This window comes from Saccostrea echinata, unplaced genomic scaffold (assembly GCF_033153115.1).
Source record: "Saccostrea echinata isolate AGI-Se365-2 ecotype Australia unplaced genomic scaffold, CSIRO_AGI_Sech_v1 ptg000028l, whole genome shotgun sequence".
In the NCBI taxonomy this organism is placed as follows: domain Eukaryota; kingdom Metazoa; phylum Mollusca; class Bivalvia; order Ostreida; family Ostreidae; genus Saccostrea; species Saccostrea echinata.
Window position 1 is genome coordinate 7,097,896 of NW_026889777.1, and position 13,944 is coordinate 7,111,839.

General features: G+C 34.1%; 2 protein-coding genes across 2 annotated transcripts; one reads left to right on the plus strand and one right to left on the minus strand.

Moving 5' to 3' along the window:
* Positions 1-321: 321 nt before the first annotated feature.
* LOC133193961 (uncharacterized) lies at positions 322-5,320 on the minus strand. Its single transcript, XM_061329873.1, has 12 exons — positions 4,965-5,320; positions 4,141-4,454; positions 3,768-3,903; positions 3,559-3,678; positions 3,246-3,447; positions 2,748-3,094; positions 2,363-2,614; positions 1,915-2,275; positions 1,530-1,799; positions 1,174-1,428; positions 904-1,035; positions 322-671 (listed from the first exon to the last, which is right to left on the minus strand). Exons 1-12 carry the CDS (start codon positions 5,061-5,063, stop codon positions 322-324), a joined length of 2,838 nt encoding a protein of 945 aa, XP_061185857.1. The 5' UTR covers positions 5,064-5,320.
* A 713-nt stretch (positions 5,321-6,033) lies between these two features.
* LOC133193686 (uncharacterized) lies at positions 6,034-7,399 on the plus strand. Its single transcript, XM_061329641.1, has 4 exons — positions 6,034-6,178; positions 6,300-6,470; positions 6,604-6,723; positions 6,817-7,399. Exons 1-4 carry the CDS (start codon positions 6,048-6,050, stop codon positions 7,397-7,399), a joined length of 1,005 nt encoding a protein of 334 aa, XP_061185625.1. The 5' UTR covers positions 6,034-6,047.
* The last annotated feature ends 6,545 nt before the right edge of the window (positions 7,400-13,944 follow it).

Here is a 13,944-nt window from a genome sequence, read left to right on the forward strand (position 1 = left end):
ATAAGACAATAAATAATTTCAAAAATTAATAGACATGTTTATAATTTTAATAATTTTCTTTAACGGTAAATAATACTTTACAAGAAGTAGCCTACAGTATGCTGAAAAGAAGAATCCTGAAATTTGTACACTCTGGTGTATTATGACTGAAAGAGATGATACAAATAAATCTTTTTGTAATTGCATTCAAGTAAACATTCATCAAAGGACAAACGTCTTCAAAAACTTAATATTAAGAAGAGGAAAGAGCCCGATTAATCTAATATATGTAAGCATCCATTTGTACAGTATGTGGGTCCTCTTGTTACTTAAATTTCCTTTCTAATCTGTTGCTGTGCACCTCCGGATTTTATCAAGTCTTTTAGAAAGCTGGCACAGTTTTTTCTTCAATCTTTCCGGGTGCCTGGATTCGATTGAGAAATTGAAATCAGGGTAGCTTTTGAAGCTTCTTCCAGGGCTATACCTAAAAAACTGTTCTGGTAGAAGCAGTTTAACAAACAGTTCCAAATCCTTGGTGTAACTTGTATGGTCTTTCCTAATGAAGTCAGAGAGGTGTGCCTCAACGGACTCAGCATAAGCTTTGTCAATGACTCTGCCCAAACCTCCAGCTAGTTGGCTATGTCTGTGGATTGTTTCCTCTGTTAAATTGCCTCCTGCACCCTTCAGGGACTCTGTTACAAAAAAAAGGAACTTGAGACATCTATATCTATATCTATATCTATCTATCTATCTATCTATCTATCTATCTATCTATCTATCTATCTATCTATCTATCTATATATATATATATATATATATATATATATATATATATATATATATATATATATATATATATATATATATATAACTATATCTTTATGTTTTCAACAAAAGAATAAGAAGAACTAATGCATTACATACCTTTAAACTCTTTGTTCAAGAACTCGTTTACCATATCACATTCCAAATTTCTACCAGGACCACCTGCTAAATTGACAGTTCTATTCCAGATACTGTCCATGGCAAGACGCTCTGGAAGCCAGCCAGCCACCCCTAAATTTTGGTATAAATACATATATATATAATGGCCATTTTGTCTTAGTGTAAAGCAAGAATATATAATATCTACATGTAATTTAACAAACTAAAAGTTAACAACTACCATAAATTACCATTTATTGATTACCATACCTGCTAACAGTCTGTGTCCAAGTAAGACATATTTGGGATGATGGTTGTTATGGAAAAGGATCATATCCAGTCGCCAATGGGACATCATGGCTGTTCCATCATTTTCCCGGACAGCATCATGACGGACAAGATCCATCAGTCCTACAAACATCAGTGCTGTTATGTAATTGAACACACCATCCTCCTTTGTATCAGCCTTCAAATTCCTCTTCAAACCTGCTATCCTACATTCTTTGCTGCAGAACCATTTTCCAGCTATGAAAGAATTTTTGTCAGTTACTATTTAAACGGCACAGCATGCAGCATGTAATGTTTCTTAAAACACATTCATTTGAAACATATAAATAGTAAATAACCTGGTGCATTTTTCAGTCCTACACATTTCAAATGAAACCACTCATTCCTGCAATTCGGATTGTCACACCCCATCATCGGCTCATACTGTCCCATGTCCACATGGCAGTTGCAGTATTTATAAACAGCACGTTTCCTGCAATCATCAGAACAGTAGAACTCTTCATCAGGAACATCATCATCCTCCATGTGCAAACACTGTAGATGGAACCAGTTATTCCCTGGACAATGAATACCGGAGCAGTAGATCATTGGGACATCATCTCCAAGATCTATGAAAAAAAAATGATGGGAAAATGGGAAAGAAAATTTCAGACATTGAAACAGAGAGAGAGAGAGAGAGAGAGAGAGAGAAAGAGAGAGAGAGAGAGAGAGAGTATAACTTACCTATTTTACAAAGGCAGTAAATATAGCTGTCTTCCTCATCTGCATCGCTGCCAAGGATTTTTTCCACTCTAGGACTATGCCAGATGAGTTGGACAACTCTTCTAGCAACATCTGTCAGGAGGGTGTCATCATCTCCATCTTCCGGTAGATTAGGAGGGCCCCCTATGCTCTCCATACCACACATATCCATCGTTGCCAGGAGGACATAACCATGCGTTACAAACTTTATAAAGTCTGCTGCATGGTTAAATGTCTCTCTTTCATCTTTCTTAACAGACCTGTGTCCAAAAACATTTTTCAGATGGAAAAGAGTTCCCTTTTCTGCTGCACTGCTTCCATGGAAAAATGTGTCCATTAGATCCTGTTAATGCACAGACAGTGATATAGCACATATTTGCTACCATGTAATTAGAAAAGTTTCATTTAGTTTTCATTGAGATGAAATTACCTGCATAAGTAGCATTCTCTTGTGAAATTCTTGAACCTGAGGCTGCAATCCCTGTAGTCTTGAGAGCATTGATTCTCCATTTGAACGAGCCATGTGAGCATCATTGTGTCTCTCACAAGACAATCCATCGCCAAAACATATCAGTTGGAAGAGTTCATCCCCCTGTCGTGGAACATACTCATGCAGTTGTTCCATAATCTTGATGGTCCCAGTGGTGGTTGAGGGATTTTCCTGACAGACTCCAAGATTTATCTGCATTCAAGTATGCATATATTTCAAATACTTCTTATGCAGACAGTAATTGTTCAGAATTAATTTTTCATGATAAAATAAGCAAATTTATATTACTGAAAACACATGATCAACAGTTGGAAAGTGAACTTACTACTTTACTCTTCCTGCTAGACTCTCTCCAGAATTTGTGTCTGATGTGAGGAACAACTTTGCAGCTATTAAAGTAAGGCATCTCCTTCTGTATGATCCTTGCTACAATGACCTCCATGCGCTGTTTGATTTCGGTGATGTCTTCCTCCATTGGCAAAAACTTCTGGAGCGGTATATCTGAAGCATTCACATAACTGTTTGTTAAGTGTGTTGTAGGAATTCTGTTCTCCGCACAGTAAGCCAAAGCCCATAGCATCATTTTATTTTGCCGTTCTGTACTCTGATGACAGGCCTTTACCATTTTCCCAACATTGTCCCATGTGATACAAAATCCCCGTGAATATGGAACTGGAATACAAATACTTGCATTGTTTAAAGTTATTAATTTTATAACTGTTACTAAAAAATGGTTGAACACCATGCTAAATTTAATGTTTCCTATTTTCATACAAGGTTTTCTTAATGAATAAATTAATTCTTTATTTAATACATGTACTACCTAAATCCGAAACACTTTCAATTGTGTTCAGTTCTTCATCATCTCCGGAAACAGAATCCTCAGAGTCCTCTTGAAGAGAGCCTGATGAGGTACCTACGTCAGTCCCTGAGGACTGAACTACTTCCTCAGAGCTCAGTTCACTGATATCTATATCAGTATCACTCTCTAAACATGTTTCCAAAGTACCTGCTTCCATCTGGTGCTATTAATCACAATGAAATAACAGGAGTTTACTAATGTTAAAAAGGGGCAGCATGTTCTTGTAAAGAAAACTTTAGTATAAATCATAACAAAAAATTATAAATTTAAATACCTCAATGACCCTTTTCAAATACAACAAATCCTCATCTGAATGCACTCTTAATTGAGATATCAGTCTCAAAGCTGTGTTCTTGCTTGTGCAGAATCCCAACTGATTCAAGTGCAGAAATGCCTACAGAAATTTTATTTCATAATTAGTTTCTCTTGTTAATTGACACAATAAATTAACTTGATAATAAAAAAAATTACAATTTTAAATACCTTTCTTTGTGCACCACATCTCCATAATTCAATAGAATTCAACCCCTGCACAAACTTCACTTTCAATGGGGAATACAAATGGAGAAGGACTGAAACTGCTAGTCCAATACCAGGAGCCAATGGTTTATTGCGAACTCTAAAAAAAATGTTGAAATGTTTGCCATCTATAAAACAATTAAAAAAATGAAATGAATATAATATATATCAGTTACTATAACAGGAACTAGAATTCCATGTTCTCAATTTTAAGATATACACCTGGTACATGTAGTAATACATGTTAAACACATCTAATTCATCGAAATACATGTACAGGTATATAAAGCAGAAGTGCTTTACTATTATACTTAATGTCATAGGAATTTATATTAACCTTGATCGAAGATTTTTCTCGTTGGATGGACTGGCAACGGTGGCAATTAATGCTGAATACAGAATGGGAATGTACTTCGCAACATCAGACAGAATAGCTGACCAACTGAATTTTTTTATGTTCTCCAAGTTGCATTTCTTAAGAAGACTTCCCTCTTTGTCATTAAGGAGATTCTTTACACCTTTCCTTATTTCTTTCTTTACCAAGTTCTCCACTGCTCTTCTGGCACCAGCATAATTGTTGTATAAATATGTGAAGGCTTTCTTATATTCATAATGCTCTATGCATCTACAGGCATATCCGACACTTTTAATCTGAAATTAGCATAATATTTTACATTACTATTCTGAAGGATATCAGTGCCATTTGGACACTTTTTTTAAAAAAATTTTCACTGTCTGCACTTTCCATTTGTAAAATTAAGTATTTAAGATAATATGTTGTTACAGTATGCATGCGGAGGAAGGGGACACTGCCCCCTTTTTTTCATGGGCAAGATAAAACAAATTATTAAAGTGCAACAATTAAAAGAAATCATAAAAAATTACTTTGGAAACTCCCTTTGGGAAAAAAAGATTTCTTGTAACTTTGTGGAATTTAAGAGCCCCAAGAATTAGATTTTCAAGTTTGAATATTGCAAATTTAATTTCTGTCTTCTTATATCTTTGCCTAAATTTTCAACTCAGAAATATTTTTGGAGTTAATTACTCTGAGTAATTTTTGGATCCGCATCTAGTTTATTTAATTTTCTTTTGTAAAAACCATTTTCATATTATCCGGTATGTGATTACAGTATTACTTTGACATTGTGCGTATTATCTTACTTTAACATCTTTGAACTTTGAAGGAGTACTGCCAACCGGTCGAAAAACCTTCGTTTTCCGCGGTGTCTTTACCGGCGTCAACCTTCGTTTGTATTCCATCTCTGCTATGTTACACGCGTGTTTTCGCGCCAAATGTCATGAGAATACGTTTGACGTTCGACGTCAAGATTAAAAGAGTTATGGACGTAAAGGATATAACTGAAACTTTTGAGTCACTGAAAAGCGTGTACAATTTTCCATTTCATCTCAAAAAAGAACAATTAGCAGTCATTCAAGGGTTAATGAACAAGCGAAACGTTTTTGCTTTGTTACCTACCGGTTATGGAAAATCCATGTGCTTTACTCTACCTCCTTTGTTGCTTGACGAGGTAATTTTATTTAATTAGCAATTTTGTTCTTATATTATGTGCAAACACTCTTTATTCTACAAATTTTCTCATTTAAAATCCGAATAAATTACGAAATGTGTTAATACAGTGGTCCCAGAAATTTTTAGAGATGTCAAAAAATGTTTAACCCCCTTGAAATCATTGGCCCCTATATATATATATATATATATATATATATATATATATATATATATATATATATATATATATATATATATATATATATATATATATATACATTTGTGTGTGTGTGTGGGTAAAGGGGGTGGGTTGAAGGAACCCCCACCCAACCCCCATGAAAGGTTTTTAGGTTGAACAATTTTTTTTTGGGGGGGGGGGGTGTCAAGAAAGTTTCACTTGAATTTTCTAAGTAAGTATGTAACCCCACCCCCACCCCCGCAAAAAAGTTTGATGGTGTAGACAAATAATGAAAAAATGTCCATTTCACAGTTTGATTGGACCATTCGCCATATAGCCATTGTGGTGTCACCTTTGAAATCTCTTATGGCTGACCAGGTAAACACGCTGAAGGAGATGAATGTCCAGTCAACTGCTGTAGAACCAGATATGTCCACGGAAGCTATTGCTGGTAAATATCTTTTTAGCATGTACTTTTCCAAATCACATCTATGATCAAATTAGATATTTAGGTTGATTGACATGCGTATTTCTTTTTACGGGTATCAAGGAAGGAATGTTCTCAATATTATTCTTATCCCCTGAGTCAGTAAGATCAAAATTCTGGAGAGAGATATTCCTTAGTAGTAGTATGCAGAAGAAAGTTTGTTTGTTGGCCTGTGATGAGGCCCATTGCATATCTGAATGGTATTACATTATAATGGAAGTTTTATCTTACAGAAAAGATTGTTACATATAAATTGCTCTTGAAGTTGACCAACTTGTTGAAACTCTGTATATACTTGCATATTTGTCTTCATTATTCTAGGGGAGAAGATTTCAGACCAGCATATAAGGATGTTTTACACTTGCGAAGCATGTTTGTTGATGTTCCAGTTCTTGGAGTAACAGCAACCTGCGATGAAAAGGTCCGTAAAGACATTTTCACATCATTGGCTTTTGATGATGAATCTTTAACAGTGGCTGTGGTCCCTGACAGGTAGGATGATATTCAAATATATATAATGCCATTGTGCAGTTATCAACTTAAATTTTGTTCATGTGAGTTCAAAGCTTTTTAGTTATGCATTGATTTTTTGAGAATTGCCTTGCCTTTTATGTTATATTTGCAGACCTAACATATACCTCGACATTAGGGAATCCAAACAGGATCATGAAAAGGAATTACAATGGCTTTTGGACTACCTATTGAGAGACACCATTTGTTTAAAGAAAATAATTGTGTATTGCAGGTAAGCATGACTGTTATATATGTTATTGAATTTTTAAATCTGTTGACATTACTGAAATTTTATAATTTATACATATTTCATTATAAAATTCAGGTCTGTGACTTCAACTGCTACTCTCTACAATCACGTAAAAGACCATCTACTTCTGCAGAAAAAATCTGTACAAATTATTGACATGTTTCATCGTAACATCGATGAAGACAGCAGTGTAAGAATATTACAGTCTTTTAAAGATAATGACAGTGAACTTAAATGTTTGTTCTCTACTGTGGCATTTGGGATGGGAGTTCAAATTCCAGATGTGGAACTTGTAGTTCACTGGGGAGTTCCCAAGTCTGTGCTCTGTTATTGGCAGGAAGTTGGAAGAGGAGGAAGGGATGAAAGGGATGCGTATGCTATATGCTATGCATATGGCAGGTCATTGATTAAGAAAATCACGGACGAGAAGATGATATCAGTTGCCAAGTCATCTTTGCAGAAAAATGCATGCATTCGATATTCTGTTCTGAAGAACATGGAGATAAAAGGAATGGCATTGTCTCACCTACAGGAAAATGGTCAAAGTTGCAGTGGAAATGAAGATCAGTGCCTAGCTTCTAGGTGTTGCACTTTCTGTTCCTTGAAGTGCAGCTGTGGTAACCAATCAAAAGTTGGAGATGAGTTTGGTATCCCATGATATCATTACATATTGATATGCAGACTTGGGTCCTTAATTCAGACTTTCAAGTACATAATTCAGTAATCAAAATCATAAAATTATCATTATTATGTAGCTGAGATTAGCCAGTTGTATACTAAATGTGTGCTTTTCAAAAATTCTTTTTTAAAATTTAATTTTAATTAAGTATGTCTTTGTTTGTATGTATAAATTTCATTGAGAGGCCCTAATTGCATTTTATATACCTTGATTTGAGATATAGAAAAGAAAAATTTAACTGAGAAAACTGCATTCCAGAATATGAATATAAATGAAGTGGACTGTATAAAATTATCAAAGTTTCCTTTTAATTGCGTATAATTTCCGTGTTCACTGTTTTGTGCAAAAAAAAATTGCAAATTGAGGGCGTTTTTAAAAAGTTCTGTTCTTCTGGACACCGTTTTCTATATAAATCATAGTACGAAACATTTTGAAACGGACTATTTGCGACCTTGACTGGAACTCTTCAGCGTCGGAGGTTTAAACGATTAGCACATAGCTATGAAAAATATACAACTTTATGTTTTGTTGGATTTAAACCTTTTAAAGGTAAGACATGAAAGTTTTATAGTGATAGAGACCTAAAAGGATGTCCAAAGGAAAAAGTTGAAGCGGGCAGCTAATTCATTTCAGCCCGTATTGATTGAAACAGGCGGTCGAAGTTGGGGCAAGAAAGCCCGATTCAGTTTGTGTGATACTGTACTGAGATCCGTAGAGACACCAGATCAAAATTTTTAGTCTCTACGGATCTCGCTGAGATTACTATAATATATACTCCATTAAAGACGTAATGATTTGAGATGGTATTAGTATCAACCATGGGCACATGTGTCAAAAGGATTATGAGCGGCAATTCCTGCAAAATGTAGGATATCCTCATAAAAATATTGACCTTTATAAGGATTATAAATTTAATACTTTTTGAAGTTGTTTTCCTTACGTTTATTGACAACAGTGATATTTTAGCTAAATTTTGTCGTAAAAGAAATACCAATATAATATTTGCAAAAATATGAATAGCAAATGGAATAAGGTGAAAGTAAGACATGAAAAAGTAATAAATTACTTTGTTCCATACGGATTCTGTTGAAAGAAATCTAAAATAAGAAGGTTCAATACTTCACATCCCGTTATTACTTTCATAGGATGCCCTGGTTTAAACTGCTGCATCAACCGAATCTTCAAAAACTGTGTTTTCGTTCTGCATATTTCATAGAGAGCTGTTATCGACACATGCGTAAAAGCAAATCCACACCACACCTTTTTAAACTGCACTTGTCTAACTTTAAACGGAAACGCAACCAAAAACAGTTGATGCAAAATCATAAGAGTTTTTAACCAAACAGAAACGCCTTGAATATTGCTTTGTGTTCTAAAGGAGTAAAATATCCATTTACAAACATTGTACTCGATAAAGCCGTAGTTCATGTCAAAGGCAGACAGGAGTCCATCTCTAATTGTAGAAACGAAAATGAAACAAACATCTGACAACATGATGCAGATAATGAATCGCTGTGTATACCCAAAAAGTTTTCCGCGCATAAATGCAATTAACATCGAAAAAGCGGAACCTAATGGTAGAATAGAGAACACCGGTTCATAGAGGAAGGCATATGCTTGACCCCAAGTACCGTAAATATTTGTAATTTCGAGGCATTTTTTACTCCTCATGTTATCTAAAGTAAAATTCCAACCAATATTCTCTAGTCGTTTGATTAAGAAGTCTTCGTGATCCTTGTTCATCTTTTGTTTGATGGTATACACATGTAGTTTGGCAAGAGTCACATTTACATACAAAAATTCAACTTGTTCGATAATGAAAAAACCCTACCATACTTAACAAATCTTATCTCTCTCTCTCTCTCTCTCTCTCTCTCTCTCTACATATATATGGTGGCAATGTGATATTTTGTCAGCCGATATTTTATCAGTTGCATTTGTTGGATCCAGAAAGGATTCTGTAAGTCTGGCGAGTACTCCTATACAGTTACTTGTCTTGAATTTTTTATTTTGTTTTTATGAAGATAACGAGATTCAATATGATCTGTGTTTTGCGAGGTATTAAAGCAAAGTGATACAGAAACATTGTTGTGACAAACAAGAAATTGATGCAGTGCACTTTGAATTAAAAAGTACTTTAGGATTAAGTTTTACTTTTTTTTTTAGATTTAATTTCTTCATTTAATCTTTTAATAAGATAAAGAAACATAATCAATCTTTCTCGGTCGAATATTATTTTTTATGCTTTTGATCCAAAGACCACATTTCTTTCTTAATTTGTCAAAATATACCATAGTGATGAGCCTTCGATTGTATCGCGAAAAATAAAATTAAATCTATCCGTAATAAAGGTATCCAAAGGGCTGGACTTTATTACTTGTTTATACTGTACAATCTCTTGTGGGGGTCAAGTTTGAGGTATTTCAAGTAAGAAAATGATATTGCTTCGTGGTTGAAGAAAAGTCATAATAATATAGTTGGAAATAGTAACATTTCGTTGAGAACATGAATTCACTGGAATCTTCATATCAAAAAAAAAAAAATAATAATAATAATAAACCCAAACAAAAACAAAAAAACCTTGATGCTGTCATAAGACAGTAGTACCCGCACTAAGGTGTTTGCCTATAAATGTACACTCCTTCATATTTGGATAACCAAGGAAAAAGCCACAATAATTGATAATAATTTACATAGAACATGTAGTTGTCAAATCGAGCAAAACATGTGGCCCATGGGCTTTCATATACTATATTCATTACCAGTCTGAAATTACAGAGTTTAATTAATGATGAAAATTGTGTGTGTGTGTGTGTGTGTGTTTTTTTTTTTTAAATTAATATTATTAAAGAGGGGGATGCAATTTTGGTCCATAATTGGAACTCTTTAAGTTTATTTTCAAAACAAATATTATTATTTTAGTGCATTTTTTGATGAACTCAAATTAAAAAAAAATTAGATGCCAACTTTCGAAATTGATCAGATTGTGCAAACTTTTATCAGTATTAAGGTAGGAAAAACCCCTCCCTAAAACCCACACCCGATCAATTTTGTCAACCTCCTCTCCCCACAACTTGCCTGTTTTCTGAAATAGATAGTACAAAGTTATGTAAAAAAAAAGTACTTATAATATAAAATTTGTACATGTACCATGTGTACACCTTTTTGAAAATTTCTAGACCCTCGACTCACATTGGACTTGTTTTAACATTATCATTATTGGATTGTACATGTCGTACACATCATTATATCAGTAGGAATTAATTCATTGTGTGTTTTAATTCATTTGGATTATATATAATGAAGTTGACAGTACCTATGACAGGTGGTAAGTAAAAGTTTAGGTATAAAATGGGGTAAAATAATCTGAAATGCAAATGGTTAGGTTATAGCTTAAAAAGGATCAAAGATCATCGGATTTCAAATGCAAGTTATATATTGAAGCAAGTCCCTGGGGGTCCTTCGCATTCCCTCGATATGGAAACAATCAAATAGCTTTAAATAAGATCGGAAATCCCAAAGCCGTCTTTTCATTATGACAGATTCAATGGTATAAGGGGTCATGACCCCCAAAGGTCTCCCTGGCCACCCCCTGTACCTGAAACGACAAATGATTATGTAACTGAAAAATGGTTAAAACTTTTCCCCTTGACCATGCACTGTTGACCATACATAATTTTGTTTCTTGTATCATTATGTATCTAATGGTATAAAGGTTATCAACCTCTAGCCTGAGGGTCATCCCCACCCCCTTGAACAGCTGTTGAACTAGAAATAGCAATATGACGTGCAATTCATCAGTGCATCAATGCATATGATAAGATTGCTTGACATTCCGTTCATGATTTGGGGTCAACCCACTCTCCTGATTATGAATGAAAATCATTCAGATAGACGTAATTTTAAACTTTGTGCACATTTTTGTTATATATTCACAATTTTTTTAATATCAAAGCAAAGTATAAGTTTGCATACATAAACAAACTGGGGGGTGGGAAAGGGGAAAAGGGGAAGGAGTTATCTCTGCTCCTGAACTCCTGATAATTATTAACCCCACTTCTGACTTGTCATCATTTTTTACTCTTCTCAAAACAAACATGTGCATGTTTATTACGTAGTCAATAGATATCTATTTAGACTTTTGGTCATATTCCTAGTTTTTCCTTGAATCTGGAATGATGATATAAATATTTTAAGAATGATCAAGAGTTGAACAGGTCTTGCATCTTAAAATTGATTAAGCTCTGTGGTTGAATTAGCTATCTATCGCTATAGTTTGATTTTGCTTTTCAAAAAGCTTGATTAGCTATATATAGTGTACCGTTTTCTAAAATATGCAGTTTTTCAACATGGATAAAAATCATACTATGGTGACATTGTATACATTTTCAGCTACGAGCTATTCTGAAAACAATGCATGATTTTTTTCAAATACGATTATAGTTCTTTCTGAGCACTTGCGATCATAAGTTTTTAGTTTTGCATATGGCTATAAACCTGGGGTATTTTTTCTCTCTCTCTCCTTTTCTTTCTTTCTTTCCTTTGTTCTGACATCTACTTGAACCAACCATTAAAATGGAATAATATAAGAATTTTTTTAATTGATGATTTTTTAAGGATTTTATACTACATGTAATTCAAACTGCAGCTAAATTGATATCACTCCCAGATGTATAAAAAATAAGTTTACTCACAATCATGTCTTTGATCTACAATTAATTGCAAAAGAACATAAGAAGTCTTTTTCATGATTTGGAACTTCTATTATTTAAAACACGTAAGTTTTTCACTTAAATCCCTTAAAAAATACACAACTGTCTTCGGGAGCATGCACAAATGAATTAAATTACCGATATGTTTAATAATTTGAAAACAACTCACTGAACCCTCAACTGATTTACATGTACCCCTCAGGGTATAATTATCATACATGAGCCTCTACAAAAAGTTTTAACTTAGGTAACACTTCATCACATAGTGTTAATTCCAGTTTGTCAAAATCATGACCTCCTTGGGTAGGCTGGGGCTACAATAGGGGATCGAAGATTTACATGGGAATGTATAGGGAATATAATCTTCAAAAGTCCTCTCAAAAACCACTGGGCAAGAAAAAAATAACTTTATGTGAAAACTTCATAACATAGTGTAGACTCACATGTGTTCTTTCAAAACTCTATCTTCCTACAGCTTTGATTCTGGATTTCATTAATACCTGGAGCCAAGTAGACTATACTAAGATACATGTACATAATTCTCTATCGGTTTTTTGATTTCCTATTATACTTTTGCCATGGTTAGTAAAAAAAAAGAAGATATTTTTGTGAGATGCGTTCAAACCGCTACTCCTCCTAGAGTTTTGGTTCAAATTCAATGACTTTGTGCACATAACCCTTTAATAATGTACATAATTTAATGTTCATCAGTTTTTGATTTCTTTGAATAATGCTGCCATGGTTACAAAATGTAGATTAAAAATGCAAAAAGAAAAGTTATTTTTCGACCCCTATTTGTCCCACAAGATGAATTGAAAAATTCAGAAACCTTATTGCACATCTACAGGACGCAATCAATCATCTTCCAAATGATAATTAGGCTACTGCATAATATGTTAGAGGAGTTCTGGGAACCAGGGTGTTTTTGTATAAAAAAAATAAATAAAAACTTACATCATTTTTCGATCCCAATTTGACCCCCAGGTTAAAATGAGAATTCCGAAGTCTTATTACACATCTACAAGACACCACTAATCATCTTCCAAAAGATGACTAGGCTACTGCGTAAAATGTAAAAGGGGTTCTAGGAACCAATGTGTTTTTTGTATAAAAACCATCTAATTAAAATCAGATCCTTTGATCCGCTCACATAGACCGCTACATACCCCATTCAGGGTCATCTCCTGGTGACCTATCCAATCAAACGTTCGCTGGCAAGAATTTAGAAGTATCTCGGAATTCACTTACAGAAGTAAAGTCCCGGTGATATACGAACGGAAAATTGTGACCTGGTTTCGTAGCCTGTCAACAGAACGACCACAGTATTTCTGTACAGAAATACCCTAAGTTTTTGCTTTAATCTTGTTTTCTTAGCTCTTTGATTTGTACGAAACATTTTAAAACCTAAGATCTTCTCCACAGCTACTTTCATTTCTACATTTATTTTCCCGAATGTTGATTAAGTACGAGCTCTCTGATTGGTCAAAATTTTAATGACTATTTTTATTAGAAAGGTCACCAGGAGATGACCATAAATGGAGTTTCTTTAGATCCTTATGTAGCGATCTATGTGAGTGAATCAAAGGAACTGATTTTAATCAGATTGATGAAAAACGTCATTTTTCGACCCCCATTTGACCCCGAGGGTGAAAATGAAACTAACGAAACCGTATTGCACATCTACATGACACCATCAATTATCTTCCAATAGATGATTAGACTATTGCGTAAAATGTAAGAGAAGTTCTGGGAACTAGAGTGTTTTTGTAAAACAAAATAACGTCATTTCTCGACACCAATTTGACCTCGGGG

Excerpts from the sequence above, each read along its gene's own strand:
- LOC133193961 (XM_061329873.1), bottom strand. The coding sequence starts at position 5,063 with ATGGAATACAAACGAAGGTTGACGCCGGTAAAGACACCGCGGAAAACG. Across the intron at positions 2,615-2,747 it reads CTAGCAGGAAGAGTAAAGTA|ATAAATCTTGGAGTCTGTCA; the intron begins GTAAGTTCACTT and ends ACTTGAATGCAG. Across the intron at positions 1,036-1,173 it reads TGGACACAGACTGTTAGCAG|GGGTGGCTGGCTGGCTTCCA; the intron begins GTATGGTAATCA and ends ACCAAAATTTAG.
- LOC133193686 (XM_061329641.1), top strand. The coding sequence starts at position 6,048 with ATGTTCTCAATATTATTCTTATCCCCTGAGTCAGTAAGATCAAAATTC. Across the intron at positions 6,471-6,603 it reads GTGGCTGTGGTCCCTGACAG|ACCTAACATATACCTCGACA; the intron begins GTAGGATGATAT and ends TTATATTTGCAG. Across the intron at positions 6,724-6,816 it reads AAAATAATTGTGTATTGCAG|GTCTGTGACTTCAACTGCTA; the intron begins GTAAGCATGACT and ends TATAAAATTCAG.